The sequence below is a fragment of the Carassius carassius genome, chromosome 1 (assembly GCF_963082965.1).
Source record: "Carassius carassius chromosome 1, fCarCar2.1, whole genome shotgun sequence".
Lineage (NCBI taxonomy): Eukaryota > Metazoa > Chordata > Actinopteri > Cypriniformes > Cyprinidae > Carassius > Carassius carassius.
In genome coordinates, this window is record NC_081755.1 from 31,683,780 (window position 1) to 31,704,344 (window position 20,565).

A 20,565-nucleotide genomic window follows, 5' to 3' on the forward strand; every position below is an offset into this window, starting at 1 on the left:
AACATTATACTCAACTGAGAATAAACACTGACAAACAAGACTATACAGAAGATAATTACCTTGACTGTGTCTGAGTGCATAAAAATGTTTGGAGTTTAGTATTATGAAAAATAAAACATTAAAATAGAACAAGTTGAACTGTGTCATGTTACAAATGTATAGACTGCACTGAGAAAAATTAGGTCATCTAAACATGGATAATTTTTATTATTAATTTTTTTTTAGAAGAGATATTGTGTAGCTACCTGAAGCATCTAAATTTCATTTAAATGAGGACAATCACACCACCTGTTTATAGAAAAATGTACGGCAAGTAAAATTATAAATTGCTGACATGACGTGCAGGATTTTGGTTCTGTTTCCATATTTTATTTACTCTGTCAAAAATAATTTCAGGTCTTACAGTAAGCAAATAGTCAACAAAACTGTGCAGTCCAAAATATAGATATTTATTTCAATTCATGTATTAAAATACATGTATAAATTATATCTACTATTTATATATTGTTTTCTCTATTATGTACATCAAGTACAATGTGCTTTACAATCAACTTACATTCACATACAGTACCAAATATACATTAAATGACATATACATTAATATACAAATACATTCAACATTAGTTACTCTGTATTTCATATAGCTTGTTTTGGACTACATTTAAGCATTGTTTTCAGAGCGTGCCCTGTTTCATTTCCTTATTTCATTTTCTGTTCTGCTTTCAGGTGACAGACAAATATAAGCCTCAAAGTCTTTTGCTTTGGTACCACATCATTTCCCTCTGAAGCTGATGAACCTAAGATATGTCTGACAAACGTGTCCATGAACAAGAACATGTTTATGGATGAGGTATGAACAGGAAAGGGAATAACAAACTAACCCTGTGGCACTCACTACCTGCAAGAGATCAATATAGATCTCTGCTTCCTTCGTGAAAGTAAACGCAATGCAATCAGCCATTAAAACTAAAGCTACAGCATGAATAAATGAACCTGGACTGAGGTAGCGTGTCTCCATAGTGACAGACTGTAGAGGCTTGTCTCTGAGGGAGAAGATCGTGTGCACGCATGTTGGGGTCACTGTAGACAAGTCAGATAAAGTGAAGAAAAAGGGCCTGCCATCAGTGCCTTAAGGTAATGAACTGAGGTGAACTAGAGCACCAATTATAATTTCACTCATTGATGGAATGCTTAAGCAATACTTAAATTACTACAGCTCGGAAACAACATTACTAATTTATTTGTTCACAATAAAGGATATATTTAGGACTGTAAGGCGTTTTGCAATGATCAGGCTATCAATTTTACATTGCTTAATCAAAATGTCTCTGCAGAAGACATTTTTACAGTGTTCACACTGCAGTTCTTCCCTGCAAAACAGGATGTTCATCTGTTTAGGCTGGCATTACTAATACTGTGTGGGTGTGGAAAAGCTTTGGTGTTTATGCTGTTTTGACAACTCACTAGCCTAGAACCGTGACATCATGGTCACCCTGAGTCAACACAAGTCTCCAAGTTTTATCTCCAAACCTACGACTGGAGAGAACTGACTGTATAAAAGAGTTGCTGTTCTTTTAAAAAGCAAGTTTTAACATATCAGTTTCTCTAGAAATAAATTTGCATGAGTAGAAAATCAACATGAACTGAAATTCTAATGACCTTGGTTTTTAAAGTACGTCCTACAATTACAGTATAATACTTATTTGTACAGTACAAAGACCGATTTGATAAAAGTATTGCTGTACCTACTGAGTAATACTATTTACATTCTTGTCTTTGACTACTACCTTTGGGGGAAAAAATCCCCAACTTAAGTTAACTGAATTTTTTAAGTCAGATGCATAAAAATATTTCAGTTACTGAAAACTGTTTGTGTTCAGCAATACCATTTATAGTTGACCTTTACTCTGCATCAATATATTTGCAGCGGACACCTCTGCCAAGGCTGCTCCTCTGTGGTCGCCCGAGCCGAATTAGGCGAGGGAGGTGGTTCCAGGAGTAGGCCAGTCGGGCGGAGACCATATCGAGGGTGACGTCACTGAATTCTGCCCACAGGTTGGCGGCTACTGTCTCTTTTACCAGTTTGGGCAGAACAACAGAGTCTGGCAGAAACCCATTAACTCCTCCTAGGAGTAAATGGCAGAGAGCCCGAGACTGTAGGCTCTCCCTCAGACTGCGAAGAAGATCATCCAGCCGGTCCACAAGGTTGCACTCCTCCCAGGATTCAGGGGGTGTACTGAGCAGCAGACGAAGCCAGGCGGTCTTCAAAGCATAGGACGAGAGCACTCCTCCCCACTCAATTCCAGACTGCTGGTCAAGACTCTCCCCACTGAGATTACGAACCTCTTTAAGGAGCTGAAGGCACTTCAGATGACAAGAGTTGGGGGGCAGTCTACCTTTTAGCCAAGCCAGCAGTCTCTGCTCCTGTCTGGGAAAATACACCGTCCAAAGGTCTTCTCCTCGCTGACCCTGCCGGGATGCTACCAAGAAGGCGCCATCGCCGAGAGGAAAGGCTGGGATCAGGCGAATCCCCATGGAGATGTGGCAGCAGACGTAATCGGAGCGAGGGGTCAGGCGGAGGAGTACCTGCTGCTCCTCGCTGAGAGACAGGCTGAGGGAGCAGCGCTGCTCAAATGGGTAACGGACGGCAGCGAGGCAGCGCTGGGTGGCTGTGTAAAACCAGCGCTGGACGGAATCTGGGTTCATCCTATAGACACTTTGAGCGTTGTGCAAGTGCATGAACGTGTCCACGAAGGCCTTGTGACGGCGTGTCCACTCCGCCTTGCGAGGTGTGTTTAGCGTGCAAAGCGGTGGCCTCCCAGGCCTGTCAGTGCAAACACCAGCCTCCAGTTTTAGCCCACGAGGTGCCCTCAGAGGCACAAGGATGTCAAAGCAGTCAGGTGAGCCCACCTTGTGCTCCTCATAGGAGCTGCCCATTTGGATGAAGTCACCCCGGAAGGCCAGAGAAGACTCTGGTGGGACATCGGTGCGACCTACTCTGACAAGTTCACTCACCAGCTTGGCAACATGGGCTTTGCTGTGGCCCAGCACATGTGGAGAAAGACGCACATGCCTCTCGTAGTGATCGTCCAGTAGCTCTCTCTTGGAGACTCCTGATTTTATGTGGACCTCCGGGACTTTGTGGAAGCCCCTCCTAGCAGTGCCAGGTTGAGTTGAGCAGTACTTTATGAAGAAGTAACATAAGATAAAAGCTAGGATGTACTTGAAGAGCGTGACAGCTCCGGGTCCCTGGTCAGCGCAGTCATTCCCCTGGTCCTCAGCTCCTCTGAAGATGTACTGGTGCAATAGCAGCAGAGCAGTGAGGATGCAAGTGACCAGCGGCCAGAACAACCTGAGGTTAAGAGTGTAAACACTCATGCTCCTTCTCCTTGTTCTCTTCCAGTCCACTACAGCTCTATGTGAAAATTTGGGGCTAGCCCATGTTGAACCACTCGCCCAGATGCTGAAAACAAGACCAAGCTGATGTTCTTTCCGTCCTCTTGAGTAAAAACTGTTGTGAAGTTTCCTTGCAGATGCGGCATGTGCCGAGGGCAAGAGAATTCCTCTCATTCAGGATGTTTGAAAATCCCCCCTTTTGTCGCAAGTGAGCACTGTGTGAAACAGGAGAGCGGGCTCTCAGTGTGTGAGCTCAGAGGAAATGCCAAACTCTTGAGAGAGGAATTTCTGTTTGAAAAAAGAGGCGTTCAAAAATCAGAGCCTGTCCGCACTCCTCCTCCCTCTTCTCTTAAAGAAACAGACCTCAAAATGAGAAGTGCTTACTGACAGATTGGGTCGTTAACTTAGAGATTTAAATAGCGTGATTACTTCTAAACACATACGTGGATTTAAAAACCACCCACATGATAAACATTTCAAATGTTAATAGTAAACGGTGTAATACTTAAAGCACTGTTCATCCAAAAACTCACCTTCATGTGGTTCCCAACGTGAATGAGTTCCTTTTTTTTCAGTGGAACACGAAAGGAAACTGTTTTACAATAATAGCATCACACAACTTTTGTAAAATGCTAGGAATAAATTAAAGAAAATGATGTCAGAAGGGGTGTGGCCCCTATAAACAGAAGATCACTGAGAAAGTTTACAGAAACACTGTACACACACACACACACACACACACACACACACACACACACACAAATTATTACACAGTTCTCTGTGAAGGGAGTGTCACAGTAAGAAATTTGTATCTTTGTCGAACCGTTAATGACCCCTAACCTCCCCCGGTCACCCAAACAAGTAAGCACTGTCATCTCTCTCATTCAGTCCACAGAGTGCTTTTATACTGCTGTAAGGACATTAGCCTTTTGATATTATTTTGCTTTATGGACATAAGGTTTTAGAATAGCTTATTCAAAGCTTAGTCAAATACAATTCACTGCCCTAATCACACTATCCCAAATGCATAAAGTCCTGTGTACTGTGTGCAGAATTTGAATTTAAGCAAATAGACACAGTCAGTACATACTTCAAATCAGACACACTGAGGTGGCCTAAAAACTCCACCTCTTCTGCCATGTGCATGTTCCTACCAAGATCTTTAGTTTTTTTTTTTTTAAACAAAAACTGGCCATGGAAGTAATGCATCAAGTAAGGACACTCATAGACACAGAACATAGCAGCACCTGGCTTAGTCACACTAACCTGTATGACCCGTCAGAGAATAAACACAGACAGCTCGCTAAACATGGCTGACAGAACAGTTTAGATAACAATATAACTGATCTGTTGGGACTAAGCATGCTTTTCTGCCATGTAGCTTCTTATCAAACCCCTTGTGCTATTTTGATCAGTGTGGCCTCCTCTAAAAATATCAAGCTGTCTGAAGCATACCAGCAACTAAAAAACAGCAGATAAATGCACCGATGATTTGCATTTACCATTGAGTTAAACGCAGCTCTCTGCCTTTTTAAGAATGCCTTGTGGTTAGCGTCAGAGTCCTGAGGGAAAAAAGCTCTGAGAAAAAGATTTACACAATTATATGATTCATAACACCAGTCTGTGCATAAACTTTTGAGCACAAGACATACACTGTCAAAACTTGTTTGTAGTGAGCTATGCTAAGTGCTAATAAAGAGAGAAACACTTGAATTTTTAAGAGGTTTACTACTTTTAATTTCTAAAATACTGGCAAAATAGTTTACAATAAAATATCAAGACAGATTTTTTTATTTGTATCTTACCCATTTAGCTCTTGGAAAACTGTGCTATTAAGGCTCAAGGACATGTGATCTGTTCACAATGAGCAACTTATGCAGTGTTTCCAGATGGGTCAGCTTCCTCTGACACAACACGAGAACAAAAGTTTGTGTGGCAGCTTCTGCACCACATTAAGCAATGCAAATATATGGGGGAATATGTTTAGAAATAAAAACCTTCAAAAGTAGGAGAGAAAGGCAGTAGGGGCAAGAGGCAGCCTGTGGCTAGTGGGCAGTTGAAAACCTCACAAAATGTGGCCAAAGTTGATGGTACACTAAAGGCTGAGGAATACTTGTAGTTACACTGGGGTTGCATCAGACTCCTTCTCTCTGAATGTGAGCATACAGTAGCTCTGCCTCCTAACAGAACCTGCCAAACTAAAGAGGCCTCTCAAGAACTTTTCTCCAGTAGGCTACAGTCAACATAAAAGACTCTAGACAAAGTGAAGCAAGGGGCCTGGAGCCTAATTTGTGCATTTCTAATGGCCTGCTGTTTTCTAATAAAATCACTGTAAAACCCCTCAGATACTAGAGCTGAAAGCTAGGGTCTCACACTCTCTGTGGACTGGCCAGGATGGCTTCATGCCCTCATAGATGAAGTCATGGGAAGCACAGGGAAATGGTTACAGCTGTTTCCCACGTTTCTGCTACACAGATTATAATACATGTTTTCATAGCCACGCATGAGATAACTTCCCCTAATACTTGATATAAATGTGTCAAACAGTATATGCATATATATATATGTGTGTGTGTGTGTGTATATATATATATATATATATATACATATATATGTATATGTATACTAAGATAACAAATGAGCATGTTTAGCATATTATATAATATGAATGTGGTCTCTTCTTTGTGACCCAAAATACTTCAATGGTTGAGTCCAGACCACCCTGTTGTGTTGGTGGCTGCACACTGCACAGTACCTTTTACTTAACAGACAAAAACTGCCCTCTTGTGTTCAAAGTTGTCTTAGCAAACACACATCCTGAAAACACACACGACTTTAATAGCAACACAACTGTGGTTGATAAAAAGTTTATTTTATTGTTCTTGAGTATACCTTACAGAATGAGACAAAAACTTATGCCATGTATAAAATCGCAATAAATAGAGATTTTAAATATATTTTTACTGCTGTGAGGAACACGTCATTATAAATGAAATATGTAATTTCTGCAACACTAGTGCCACTACATTGAAACTGTAAAAAAAACAAAACAAAAAAAAAAACATTTTAAACAGGCTTTCTAAATATTCCTCCTAGTGGTCACACAAAGAAATAGTTCCAGGCTAAACAGTGGCTGAGTCTGTATTACTGTGTTGGGCTGGACGGGATGCTCAAACAAACAGAGCAAATTAGAGCAAATTAGAGAAATTAGCCCAAAAAGGCTTGCTTATATTTGTATCTGCAAATTAAGCTGGAAAATATTTTAACACTTCAAAGACAGAAAAAGTAGCATCCATATTTACAAGATATCAGGGTAACTCTTTTAAATACTCTGAAAATATTTAGAGACGTTCTGAGATGTAGATTGCAGCTTTGCAGCCCACCTGTATGATGGCTTTCATCAGCTGATATCCAGGCACCTGCAATAAAGATGCATTACCTGTCAGTAAAACATAAAACGGCTGAGCACAAACATCTCTGTATTAAAATTATTACTGTTATTGAGGATTCAGATCTTAACATTGTAGTTCATGAAAGACATTCTGTCATGAAAATAATTCAGACTTACTGATTCAGCATCATGCTCCAGTCCAGTGTCATGATGCTCCAATTCATCGTCCCGAAATTCTTTAATCAGCTGACATAAAAATAAAAATAATGAATAATAGTTTATTCATCTGCATCATCATCAATATTTTTTTTTTCAGTGTGGTTTCGAGACTGAGTTCATGCTTCTATTTAACATTTTAATTTAAAATTACATCACACTTTTTACAAATTACATCATAATTAAATTTTTTTTTAAGCAGTACTTGTAGTATATTTGTGATATTAAAGAAGCAATTCAAGTTAAATCTTCTAATAATTAAGGTTTCATAATAATTCTACAGTTTCTTTGCGTGTGACGTTTGAAGTCCACCATGTAAGGCTTGTAGACACCTGCAGCAGTTCAGTGTACTTCTCAGGATCTTTCTCCATTAGAGTTCTGATCTGACTGTTGTAGTGCTCTGAGATACTCTCCTCTACAGCTACAGTGCAGGCCATCGCCCCTTCCTTTCCCAAGAGAGCAGAGCCAGCACCTGTACAAAAAACAGACGTTTGACACACCAGACGTTTTCCATGACTTTTCCAGGTGTCTGTGATTTTTATTCACAAAATGAAGAAGAATTTGTAAAAATCAATGCATAGACACTCCACCTAAAGGAGCAATTTCAGTTGAGCATTTTATTAAAGGAACAGTAAAGGAATAGGAACCCTTTTGGATGAATTTAGCATTATATCACTTGCTCACTAATGGATCCTTTGCAGTAACTGGGTGCTGTAAGAGTGAGAGTCCAGAAAGCTGATAAAAGCATCACAATAATCCATAATTTAACCACACGACTCAACTGCAGTGCTGCATGTTTGTTGGAAACCAATCCATCAAGACGTTTTGTTTGGACAAGTGAGCAAGTGATTTAATGTTACATTTCTTAAAATCGGTTCAGATGAAAAAACAAACACATCTTTCTTCAGGGTGAATACATTTTGTTTTGGGTGAACAACTCCTTTCATTTCTATAAATTTGCCATGCTTTAAAATGAGTCTTTCATTCGATTCATTCAGGAATGAGGTAAACGGCTCTCTCTGTGAATGAACCTTTGAATCATTGATTCATCTGATTCATTCAAACGCTGATTTGTTCAAAAACTAATGTTCTAATGAAATGTTCAACATTTCTGCTGTGGCTTTATAGGTAATATTTTTGTTGGCAAAACGGAGCAAAAACAGACAATATTGTGTTTAAAAAAGAACACATTATTAACCTATTATTTAATGTACTGTTGTGTAAAATCACATTTGTTCTTGTGGTATTCGGATATAAACAGTGCTCGTGTGATATTGCTTATTATGATATAAATATGAGACAAAAAGTTATACAGGAGCATTTTTGCCCCAATATCTTGAATTTTAGGCCATAATTGGATTTATAAAGTTATTGCCCTGCATCATATTTCTCAACAGTCAGCTGTATGAAATGTAAGTTGACGTACAAGTCTGGGGGCAGGGCCAGTGCGTTAACTGTGCTTAAATGTTTTAATTGCATTATTTTTCATAACTAATTAATTAATGCGTTAAATTGACAGCCTTTATATATATATGTGAAATAACTGAACAACTGAACACACACACACACACACACACACACACACACACACACACACACACACACACACACACACACATACACATATACATATATATATATATATATATATATATATATAAAGGAAATACTGTAGAAATAATGTAAAGGTCACCCTTACCAAGAGCAAATCCTGCTATGTTCCAGAGCGGAAGCAGGAGGGTAGGACGCACTCTGTTCTCAGCCAGTATCTCATTAAACTTTTTCAGGTGCTGCTTCTCTTGATCCCACATTTCCTTAATTAATATATATCATCACATTCAATGCTTTAGTTCCATATAACATCAGACCTCACTGAATGCTGTTCTTTCTAAACAAACTAATATAACAACCCTCCCAAATGTGATGTAGGGAAATGGTAATCTTTGTGTGATAACTGCCAGCTTTGGTTTATGGACTGTTACCTGAATGAGTGGACTGATTTGTGTACGGCCAAGAACAGCCATCTGACCCGCATAGATTCGGTTGGCACCATATTCTCCTGCATGGTCCACTCTCATCATCCTGTGAAGCATGTTTTTTTCTTCTTCATCATTGGTGGGAGGCAACACAACATATCCCCTTACACTGGACACAACAGCTAAGAGTCACACAAACATGCAATGGTAAGTGAGGACCATAGAAAGAACATTAGAGGTGTGTTCACAAACACACATGCAGTTTGTTTTAATATACATAAGTTCTGAGGATTTATATACATTATATATACAAGAAATGACATTATAAAAAAATAAACATAACACATTTGCCAAATATCGCATAATTTGGCATACATAAATATACCATACATTGAAAACATGCAAGTTCTTTTTGCTCTGCATTTCAAGTAGACATTCTGAAAACTACGGGTTTGTGAGTGTCATTTTTTATAAAAAAGAAATGTAATGCAAAGTGTAGTCATAAGGGCAGTTATGAAACTGCATCTTTACTTACATTTGTGATTTGTACAAAGTTGACCCACTCTCGGTAATAATGACTGTTTAGAATCACGAAGCATAAGCTGAGGTCTGACAAACCTGTGCATGTTTGCGATTGTTTTTAATAACGGAATAATCGATGAATGTTATTGAAAGTATCTAGGTGGGCGGTGTCGCACTCGTAAGCGTTTACTAGTCGGCGCTTGAATATTACGTCAACGACTGGGGCTATGAGAAACTTTACCTTCGCGCTTAGGTAAGATATTTAATTCACTAAATATCCCGCCAAATGTAAAATAAAACTGGGCTAATATGTGAAATAAATATATTAAATAACTGATTTTATTTACTCAATCGTTTTAACATGTGACCTGCAAAAAAAAGTCACTAGTTAAAACGACTGAATAAATAAATGCAGAGTAATTCAATATGCCGAATAATACAGGTACATGCCAATTATTTAATTTCTTGTGAGGTTTTAGCCACTGTGTATGTGCCCAAACTTTGTTTGTTGGCTAATGCTTAACCAACCCCTTTTTATTTTGTCAAAGCTACTAATCTTTTAATAATTACTTATTAATACTTATTATTAATAATTTAATATTAGTATTAGTAGGCCTGTCTGCATTCAGCATTTATTTATGTATTGGACAGTATTCCATAATGTTGTTTACCGTAATGTTTACGACAGTTTAATGTTTTTTAAAACATTTTCAACATTTTAAAAGGCACATTTGGTTGCTTTAAAAGTTACATATTCTACATGTATTAACTGTGTAAGATGAAAGGTCATGTGTGGTTCAAGCTCTGATATTTTAGCAAGTACAACATGTTCCTGGATCAACATCCTTGTTGATCCTGGAACGACATTCCAATCAACCAATCAGAGTCGAGGGATAAGTTTTCAAGAAATGTCAGTTTTAGATGGTTCTAGGTTTAGAGGCAGGGATTGGGTTAAGTCTGTATTTTTGGACAGTAATGTTGATCCAGGATTTCTTTTGCTGTACTGTACAGCACACGTATATCTGGAACATGGTAGATGGTACTCTGCTGGATTTGTTGATATTCTTGTTTGTGTAGGAGATGCTGTTATTTCTGGACACAGTGGAGTGGGCGTCTGCTGGTGGGTGTTGACACAGAACCTACAGCGTGTCTAATCGCTGAGATCAGAGAACAGTATGAAGGCCTGGTGAAAAACTGAAGCGCGGATAAAATATGGGGTAAATAATTTTAGAAGCAAACACACACACATCGAGTCATTTCTGTCGTTTTTACTCTTCCGTTTTGTCAGTAACAGATAGTTGAATGTTAAACTGAAAGCTTTTTGTCCATTTTATTTATATGAAATTTAGTCTTATACATGACTCTTAACAGCTCATAGCATCCTAATATATTGCATGAGTCACTTTACCACATGCCTCCACACAGTGGCACTCTCACACAGCAAATCGTAATCCGCTGACTTCACGAAGGAGCACGGGGCCTCTAGCAAATAACAAATAGCAGCAGTAAACTCCATTTAATTGTGATTTACCAATATCAATCTATTTTCAGGATCAAAATGAAAACTATTTTTCCTTGTGGAAGTTTCTGGTAGAAAATGTTGAAGAAAAGTATTCACAATGCATGTAAAGATAATTACTTGGGATCACAGCTGTCATGTACATGTATGGACATTACCGCTTTATCAAAGACAAAGACAGTATCCATTTTTTAAAGAATGTGTTTAATCATTTTTGAGTTTAGATTCCCTGGGAATGTAATAAAATGTGTGTTTTGAATGAATTGTAAAGGCCTGTTCATAGGGCGGTGACCATGATGACTATAAAGTTTTAATAATCATTCTCATTATGTGAGAACAGGGAAGTGCAAACCACAGCTGTAATGAGAGTGGCACAGAGGAACGATATCAATGGAATCTTTTCGGAACATCCAAAATCTGGAAGCTTTTAAGAGCTTGAGCATTTAAGTGTCAGATTACATAACAATTAAAGCTGGTATTGAGCAAGGTGACTTCTTGGACTTCTCACTGTGATCCAGAGTTCAGGTACTCAATGTCGGACTCTGAATCCAGAGTCTCATTAACCCTTCGCTGGGCATTTGATTGACAGAGGATCTTACCAATTTTAACACACATTCTGCCATTTAGTCTGAAAAGCAAACCAGACAGGAGAGGATATACATTTTGGTGGCTTGAGGATTTTGGGGGATTAAAAAAGGAGTGAATGGATTTTTATCATTGTAGGGTGGTTTTGTTCACACCCTGCTAAGGATGCATTTATAAGCAAACACCATGTAAAGGTACATTTTGCATCTAATGACCACTTTAAAACTGAAATATAATCTTAATTCAAGTGAAGGATTTTGAAAGCCTTTAAAAATGATAAACAGTTGAAAACATTAGAAATTTAGAAAAGTAATCAAAAAGTAGTCGGAGGCGTTCGGATCCATATGCAGCATTTTATTAAAGAATGGTCAAACAGGCAGAAATCAGGAATGGCGTCAGGTGTGTCAGGGATAACCAGAATCGTAATCAGAAACAAGCAGGGATCGAGACAGGCAGCGGAGAATCAGAGTCGGAATAAACAGTCCAAAGATCAAAACACAGGAATAATAAACACAGGGAAAACGCTCGGAAATGTCAGACTGGCTAAACAAGACTTCGCATTGAGTGAGAGTGAGTGTGCTGCTTTTATGTGTGTGTGTAAATGAGGTGCAGGTGTGGCAAGGAAATTGGCTGATGAATGAGGTGCAGGTGTGGCAGGGTGATTGTGATGCAGTGACTCATGGGTAATGTAGTTCGGGTGTGGTGCAACAGTATGAGAGGTGCTAGTGTCCAAGTGACATCTGGTGGTTGATGGGTGGAATGGTCCTGAGTGGAGTGCCTTCTAATGAAGTTCATGGGCACTCCATCTAATAATCGTGACATAGCCCACCCCCAAAGGAGCGGCTTCCAGACGCTCAAAACAATCTAGGAGGGCGGTGGAGCGGAGGCGGAACAGGGGGAGGGATGGAGGGCCAGGTCCATGAGGAAGTGCAGTGGACTGGGGCAGAGCAGGTGGAACTGGAGCCCTTCCTGGGCCTAACTCAGGAAAACAGGAGCCCCTCCTGGGCCTGGCATAGGAAACAGGGGCCCGCCATGGGCTTAACTCGGGAACGGGAGCCCGCCATGGGCCTAACTCTGGAACAAGGGTCCACCAAGGCAGAGCAGGTGGCGTGGCAGCCCACCAGAGTGGAGCAGGTGGAGCTGGAGCCCACCAGGGAGGAGTAGAGGACCACCACAGCTGAGAAGATGGGACACAAGCCCACCAGGGCGGAGCAGAGGACCACCACAGCTGAGAAGACGGGACAGAAGCCAACCAGGGCGGTGCAGAGGACCACCACAGCCGAGCAAACGGGACAGAAGCCCACCAGGGCGGTGCAGAGGACCACCACAGCCGAGCAGACGGGACAGAAGCCCACCAGGGCAGAGCAGAGGACCACCACAGCCGAGCAGACAGGACAGAAGCCCACCAGGGCGGAGCAGAGGACCACCACAGCTGAGCAGACGGGACAGAAGCCCACCAGGGCGGAGCAGAGGACCACCACAGCCGAGCAGACGGGACAGAAGCCCACCAGGGCGAAGCAGAGGACCACCACAGTGGAGTCGATGGCACCGGACCGCAAGTCTGCTCAGGTGGGACTGAAACAGAGAACATTGACAGTTTAATAGCGGCCTCCGTGGCCGTGATGAGATGGTAGCTGGCCTCCTTGGCCATTACAGGGCAGGCGGTTAGTTCATGGAGGACCTCCGTGGCCATGACAGGACAGACAGAGAGTTGGTGGATGGTCTCCGTAGCCCAGACCGGAATGAATGAGAGCTCATTGACGGCCTCCCTGGCCGTGACAGGATAGGACGAGAGCTCTGAGATGTGACGAGGCTCTGGGAGTTCGGCTGAGATGTGACGAGGCTCTGGTAGATCTTTGGTGATTTGATTGGGTTCATGAAGATCGTTGGTGACTTGACTTTGCTCATGAAGATCGTTGGTGACTTGACTTTGCTCATGAAGATCGTTGGTGACTTGACTTTGCTCATGAAGATCGTTGGTGACTTGACTTTGCTCATGAAGATCGTTGGTGACTTGACTTTGCTCATGAAGATCGTTGGTGACTTGACTTGGTTCCTGAGGATCAACTGTGACTTGACTTAGTTCATGGATGTTAATGGTGACTTGACTTTGCTCATGAAGATCGTTGATGACTTGACTTTGCTCATGAAGATCGTTGGTGACTTGACTTTGCTCATGAAGATCGTTGGTGACTTGACTTTGCTCATGAAGATCGTTGGTGACTTGACTTTGCTCATGAAGATCGTTGGTGACTTGACTTAGTTCATGGATGTTAATGGTGACTTGACTTTGCTCATGAAGATCGTTGGTGACTTGACTTTGCTCATGAAGATCGTTGGTGACTTGACTTTGCTCATGAAGATCGTTGGTGACTTGACTTTGCTCATGAAGATCGTTGGTGACTTGACTTAGTTCATGGATGTTAATGGTGACTTGACTTTGCTCATGAAGATCGTTGATGACTTGACTTTGCTCATGAAGATCGTTGGTGACTTGACTTTGCTCATGAAGATCGTTGGTGACTTGACTTTGCTCATGAAGATCGTTGGTGACTTGACTTTGCTCATGAAGATCGTTGGTGACTTGACTTTGCTCATGAAGATCGTTGGTGACTTGACTTTGCTCATGAAGATCGTTGGTGACTTGATTTTGCTCATGAAGATCGTTGATGACTTGACTTAGTTCACGGAGGTTAATGGTGACTTGACTTTGCTCATGAAGATCGTTGGTGACTTGACTTTGCTCATGAAGATCGTTGATGACTTGACTTTGCTCATGAAGATCGTTGGTGACTTGACTTTGCTCATGAAGATCGTTGGTGACTTGACTTTGCTCATGAAGATCGTTGGTGACTTGACTTTGCTCATGAAGATCGTTGGTGACTTGACTTTGCTCATGAAGATCGTTGGTGACTTGACTTTGCTCATGAAGATCGTTGGTGACTTGACTTTGCTCATGAAGATCAACTGTGACTTGACTTAGTTCATGGATGTTAATGGTGACTTGACTTTGCTCATGAAGATCGTTGGTGACTTGACTTTGCTCATGAAGATCGTTGGTGACTTGACTTTGCTCATGAAGATCGTTGGTGACTTGACTTTGCTCATGAAGATCGTTGGTGACTTGACTTTGCTCATGAAGATCGTTGGTGACTTGACTTTGCTCATGAAGATCGTTGATGACTTGACTTAGTTCACGGAGGTTAATGGTGACTTGACTTTGCTCATGAAGATCGTTGGTGACTTGACTTTGCTCATGAAGATCGTTGGTGACTTGACTTTGCTCATGAAGGTTAATGGTGACTTGACTTTGCTCATGAAGGTTAATGGTGACTTGACTTTGCTCATGAAGATCGTTGATGACTTGACTTTGCTCATGAAGATCGTTGGTGACTTGACTTTGCTCATGAAGATCGTTGGTGACTTGACTTTGCTCATGAAGATCGTTGGTGACTTGACTTTGCTCATGAAGATCGTTGGTGACTTGACTTTGCTCATGAAGATCGTTGGTGACTTGACTTTGCTCATGAAGATCGTTGGTGACTTGACTTTGCTCATGAAGATCGTTGGTGACTTGACTTTGCTCATGAAGAACACCAATGACTAGCCCTGGCTCTGGAGAGTTCACTGGAACCTGACTCGACTCTGGAGAGTTCACTGGAACCTGACTCGACTCTGGAGAGTTCACTGGAACCTGACTCGACTCTGGAGAGTTCACTGGAACCTGACTCGACTCTGGAGAGTTCACTGGAACCTGACTCGACTCTGGAGAGTTCACTGGAACCTGACTCGACTCTGGAGAGTTCACTGGAACCTGACTCGACTCTGGAGAGTTCACTGGAACCTGACTCGACTCTGGAGAGTTCACTGGAACCTGACTCGACTCTGGAGAGTTCACTGGAACCTGACTCGACTCTGGAAGGCCAACAGGAACTAACCCTGACTCTGGAAGGTCAGCGAAGACTTGACCTGACTCTGGATGGTCAACAGTGACCTGATTGGACTCTTGTTCTGGACGGTCAGTGGAGACTTGACCTGACTCTGGAAAGTCGACGGGTACCTGACTTGACTCTGGAAATTCAACTGAGGCGGCCATCTTGTGCAGCGGTGTTGGGCTGGCGGCCATCTTGTGCAGCGGCGCTGGGCTGGCGGCCATCTTGTGCAGTGGCGCTGGGCTGGCGGCCATCTTGTGCAGAGGCTCTGGGCTGGCGGCCATAACAGGACAAGGCTCAGGAGTGGTGGATACTGCAAAAGTGCTGTGTTCCTCCTCCACAACACCCACAGTATATGCAGAGCTGCTCAGTTGGAGTGCCAGATCAATATAATACTGCAGAGTCCAGTGAGGATCATGCAAAGGCATGAGTGAGCCAAGCGGCTCAGATAGGCCACCACGAAAAAATATCATCAGGCACATCTCGTCCATGATAGATAAATGGGCAAACTCAATAAAGTTCTTCACATAGTCCTCGATGGGCCTAATTCCCTGACGTAAACGCATAAGTTGGCTTACTGGATTCATGGCTGACCTGGATTTACTCCTTAAAGCTGCTGGATCCTGGTTTGGCGAAGTCTTCTGTAACAAGGAGTCGGAGGCGTTCGGATCCATACGCAGCATTTTATTAAAGAATGGTCAAACAGGCAGAAATCAGGAATGGCGTCAGGTGTGTCAGGGATAACCAGAATCGTAATCAGAAACAAGCAGGGATCGAGACAGGCAGCGGAGAATCAGAGTCGGAATAAACAGTCCAAAGGTCAAAACACAGGAATAATAAACACAGGGAAAACGCTCGGAAATGTCAGACTGGCTAAACAAGACTTCGCATTGAGTGAGAGTGAGTGTGCTGCTTTTATGTGTGTGTGTAAATGAGGTGCAGGTGTGGCAAGGAAATTGGCTGATGAATGAGGTGCAGGTGTGGCAGGGTGATTGTGATGCAGTGACTCATGGGTAATGTAGTTCGGGTGTGGTGCAACAGTATGAGAGGTGCTAGTGTCCAAGTGACATCTGGTGGTTGATGGGTGGAATGGTCCTGAGTGGAGTGCCCTCTAATGAAGTTCATGGGCACTCCATTGCTTTATTGAAGTAACTGAAAAGTTACACTGCTTATTACATTTTAAGTAGGGTAATTTGTAATCTGTATCATATTAAATTTCCAAAGTAACCTTCCCAATACTTTTAGTTGCTTTTTATAGAAAGTAATGCGTTACGTTACTTTTGCGTTACTTTTTAAATGATTGTTTTTAAAATAAGTTCTATTTATAGCAAATGTATGAGCCCTTTCAAACCAAAAAGTGTAATGAATAAACCTCAGGCTGAAGGAAAAGTACATTCACGTCTGTAGAACACAGGAGAAGAAGGTTCAACACTCTTCATCAATAAAAACAACAACAATAACAAAGCACAATTATTAGTTTATTTAAAGTAATTTTTGCTTATTAGTATGGTTGAACTGGATCATCAAAGGTCAGCAGCAAAGACATTAGTTAATAAAATTAGATTTGTGTTATTTAACATTTAATAATTGCAGGATTGCGTCATATTCTGAGTTTGCATTTCACTGTTTTAATTAATTTCTATGAATACTAAGTCAGTTGTTTTGTGAGTGGGATGAATTAATGCGCATTCACATTTAGACTAGAACTACGTACATCATGTTCACACAGAGCACACAACGCCTCTGTACTTCTATTTTTATGTTTTTGAAAAAGTAACTCAGATATTTTCTTATAAATTAAAAAGTAATGCGTTACTTTACTAGTTACTTGAAAAAAGTCATCTGATTATGCAACTCACATTAATGTGTTACCCTCAACACTGGACACTACTATGATCTTGAATTCACATCACTGCACCTTCTGCAGTTGAACTTCAACACTATCAGTTCATTACTGATCTTGTACACTGTTCTATATAAGTGAAAATCCTCAAATGAACTCTTGCAGATCCCTCACTTTAGGACAACCTTTGCCCAATTCCCTCCTCAGATGTCTCTGAGGTTTAATTTATGTGTGTCATTACACAAATTACCACTTCTCCTTGTGAGAGCTCTAGTGAATAAACATCTTGTCCTCCAAATGGAAATCAAAAATAGAAATGGGAAAAAATATTTTTTTCAGGATTTAGGTTCACAGAACAAGAGAATTTCACACTTTTAAGAGCCTTCCAAAAATGTATACAGTAATATAATGGAATATGTCCAATTCATGTGTTGCTTGTTTTTGTCTGTATTTTCTGAAAATTGATTTTTGAATGGCTGTCAATGAAAAAAAAGAAAAGAAAGCTGCTTTTTGGCATCTTTTTACTGGCGTAATGACATCTACCAGCAGAGATTCGTTTGAAAATAACAAGCCAAAACTTGACTCCTTGGCTCAGACAAACAGCTATGTTTGCACAGAACAGTAGCATTTAGACTTTGTGGAGAAAAGTGTGAACTCTGTGAATAGCTTACTTTGTTTTAGCTCAGTTTAAATATGCTAAAACATATTTTAAGATTGTACACCAAGTACAGGTGCAAATCTATTTGACATGTGTCAATATTAATTGCCATTTCCCAGTGGTGTGCACGGACATGCATGCACACGCTCAAATGCACAAATACACAACAGTTTAAGCAAAATGGGGAATATTTCCCTCGCAGTGCAAAAATAAATACACTAGGGAAAAGAAAAGAATACTGCTTCAAGCTCAAGTGTGAGGGAAATCCACATACCCACTGTAGCGTCAGAAAAGCACTTGCCATCTGTTTACAGCAGTTCTCCACCACCCTATTACATTGTGCAGTAATGCTCCAGGGATATCTGTTAAAGAGCTGACATTTAGCCTGTATTATGTATGGCTTTCCATGCAAATGTCAAAGCACATAGAGAAAGAAACCTTTGATTATTGCTCTTATTTGGTGATAGTGGGGCTGTAGTATTAAGAAGGGATTGAGAAGCAATTTACTGCATTGAATTAAGATTTTAGAACAGATTTGTTTTTATTTTTGATGTTGGTAATAGTGCTGCAGTCTTCTGATGCATGCTCTCTATAACTTCTGGTTTGTGTTAAATCAATATCAGACCCATCCGGATTTGGGCAAGTAGTAATAGTTGCTTGTAAAACCTTTAATTTCCCAATTACAGCTCCATTTCTTACTGATAAATTAGCATTGATGTTTCTGATTGGGAATTGTGAGTATTGAGTAAGCTGGAGAGAGATCATTCAGTGCCTGCTGAAGGAGTTATTCAGGACAAGAGGAGTTTAAAGATGTAAAATGTGCTCTGCCAGTTCTTTGATGCTGTGATTCATTCTTTATATCTTCGTCTCTGTCTTTCGGTTCCCATGGTTCAGCTGCCCTCTTCAGGCATTAAGAATTTTCAAATACATATTGCAAAATATTTACACAGGACCATTTCCAGCTTATGGCAAACAGCCTCAGCTCTCATTTGAGATTTTAAATACACCAATACATACAGCATCAAGCCTTCAAGGCTCAGTAAAAAGGCAAAGGAATTACTACGAAATTGCAGATAAATATTTATTTGAAAATACCTCAGCAGTGGCAGTCAGTACAGACAGTGTGTATTGTTCACAGGGATCACTGCCCTGATGAGGGAGCAAAAAAATAAAAAAATAAACATTTCACCAAGAAGATGGTTCGACTGAATAACAACACAATAGCTGCCTGATATGAGAGCGGATTTAGCCTGCAGGAAGCATAAGCAGACTGTAAACACACATCTGAGGTGTTTTTCTGACAGAGAAAGCAAACAGTTTAAAGTGTGGGACATTAGAGAGGTATTATATCCAGTTTAAACACTCTCAGATCATTTTACAGAGTCAGATTACACTAAAGAGCTGGCTAAAGGAACCGTGATTCATTACACTGGTAAATGTATAAGCAAACATTTTTGATACAGGTGATAACATATAAGGGCATGTAAAAAAAAGTTGCTACTGTATATTATTTTGATTTGGTAAAATGGCAGACTGGTTTATTTGTTTAGCAAACCTGCTGACTCAAAGGAGACAGCAGCTTGTCCCACACCTCCAGTTTTATGATAGCCCCACCTAAAGGACACATGGTGGCCCTTATGTCCAGAGATTTTCCCTCAAAGTTAATGCCTGACCCATTGGCCTCCTCCCTCACAAAGTCCTGTGGGTTGTTTTGATAGTACATTTCTTTATAAAGGGCCTGGTCACACTCCTTTCCTTTTCGGTAGATGCCTACTGCAAATCAATTCTTATACAGATTGTAGTCCCAGGGGACAGAAAACATGACTGCCAGGGTCTCGATGTAGTCATTTCTGCTTCGCTCGAACAGGTCGTAGGTCATAACCCCAATGCTGCCGGTGGCGTTAGCGCTGGTCTTGGTGAAGGTGCATACTTTGGTCTTGAGCGGGCGCACTGTGGGCTGAGGTGGATTGAAGGTTTCACCACTCTCAAGATAAACCCTGTGGGATTTATATGCATGAAACAGACACAAACATGCACATATTTATTGCTACACAAAATGCACATTTAAATGGATAGTTCACCACCCTGAATTCTAATTCTGTTATCGTTTTTTGACCATAATGTTACACATATAGAAGTTTAGAGACAGAAGTTTTAGTTTTGAGTGCTTGGTTTAACATTATTTTTACTTCTGGTTGTAGTCTCACTTTTGGGTTGAAGAGGCAGTAGTCATTTGTCAGGTTGGTGATCTCTGGTGGCGTGTCTCTTGCTGCTCACGTTGGCAGCGGCAGCCTCAGCAGACTCAGTCATGATGGTGAACGATAGATCCGACTAACGGCTGAAACGGAGAGAAGCAGAGAGGATAGGGATGGTGTGAGAAAAGAAGTCTCCACCTCACAGTAAAAAGCACAGTAAATGTCCTCTATTTAAACTGCTGTGCTGAATTAATGTGTTAAAATGCAGGTTTTATTACTGAAAAAGATTTCTGGTCTGTGTATGTGCATACACTTAAATATAAAGCATAGAA

General features: G+C 40.8%; 3 protein-coding genes across 4 annotated transcripts; all 3 read right to left on the reverse strand.

The window, feature by feature from the left end:
- Positions 1-1,860: 1,860 nt before the first annotated feature.
- On the reverse strand, positions 1,861-4,304 carry LOC132145299 (inositol 1,4,5-trisphosphate receptor-interacting protein-like 2). Of its 2 annotated transcripts, XM_059556204.1 has the most exons (3): positions 4,127-4,304; positions 3,930-4,089; positions 1,861-3,684 (listed from the first exon to the last, which is right to left on the reverse strand). In XM_059556204.1, exon 3 carries the CDS (start codon positions 3,568-3,570, stop codon positions 1,903-1,905), a length of 1,668 nt encoding a protein of 555 aa, XP_059412187.1. In that variant the 5' UTR covers positions 3,571-3,684; positions 3,930-4,089; positions 4,127-4,304; the 3' UTR covers positions 1,861-1,902. The 2 variants fall into 2 exon arrangements, with proteins under 2 accessions (XP_059412187.1, XP_059412196.1); XM_059556213.1 differs by having other exon boundaries at positions 1,861-4,089.
- A 2,298-nt stretch (positions 4,305-6,602) lies between these two features.
- Positions 6,603-9,718, reverse strand: LOC132145311 (5-demethoxyubiquinone hydroxylase, mitochondrial-like). Its single transcript, XM_059556226.1, has 6 exons — positions 9,515-9,718; positions 8,986-9,161; positions 8,703-8,817; positions 7,336-7,475; positions 6,965-7,033; positions 6,603-6,815 (listed from the first exon to the last, which is right to left on the reverse strand). Exons 1-6 carry the CDS (start codon positions 9,603-9,605, stop codon positions 6,738-6,740), a joined length of 669 nt encoding a protein of 222 aa, XP_059412209.1. The 5' UTR covers positions 9,606-9,718; the 3' UTR covers positions 6,603-6,737.
- A 9,829-nt stretch (positions 9,719-19,547) lies between these two features.
- Positions 19,548-20,348, reverse strand: apnl (actinoporin-like protein). Its single transcript, XM_059527888.1, is given in 3 exon segments — positions 19,548-20,035; positions 20,247-20,291; positions 20,293-20,348. Coding segments are annotated over 3 exon segments (552 nt in total). The 3' UTR covers positions 19,548-19,584.
- Between the last annotated feature and the right edge of the window lie 217 nt (positions 20,349-20,565).

Coding starts and splice junctions, on each gene's coding strand:
- LOC132145299 (XM_059556204.1), bottom strand. CDS start 3,570: ATGAGAGGAATTCTCTTGCCCTCGGCACATGCCGCATCTGCAAGGAAA.
- LOC132145311 (XM_059556226.1), bottom strand. CDS start 9,605: ATGCACAGGTTTGTCAGACCTCAGCTTATGCTTCGTGATTCTAAACAG. Junction 7,034..7,335: donor AGTACACTGAACTGCTGCAG/GTGTCTACAAGC, acceptor TTTTTATGTCAG/CTGATTAAAGAATTTCGGGA. Junction 6,816..6,964: donor TGGAGCATGATGCTGAATCA/GTAAGTCTGAAT, acceptor TCTTTATTGCAG/GTGCCTGGATATCAGCTGAT.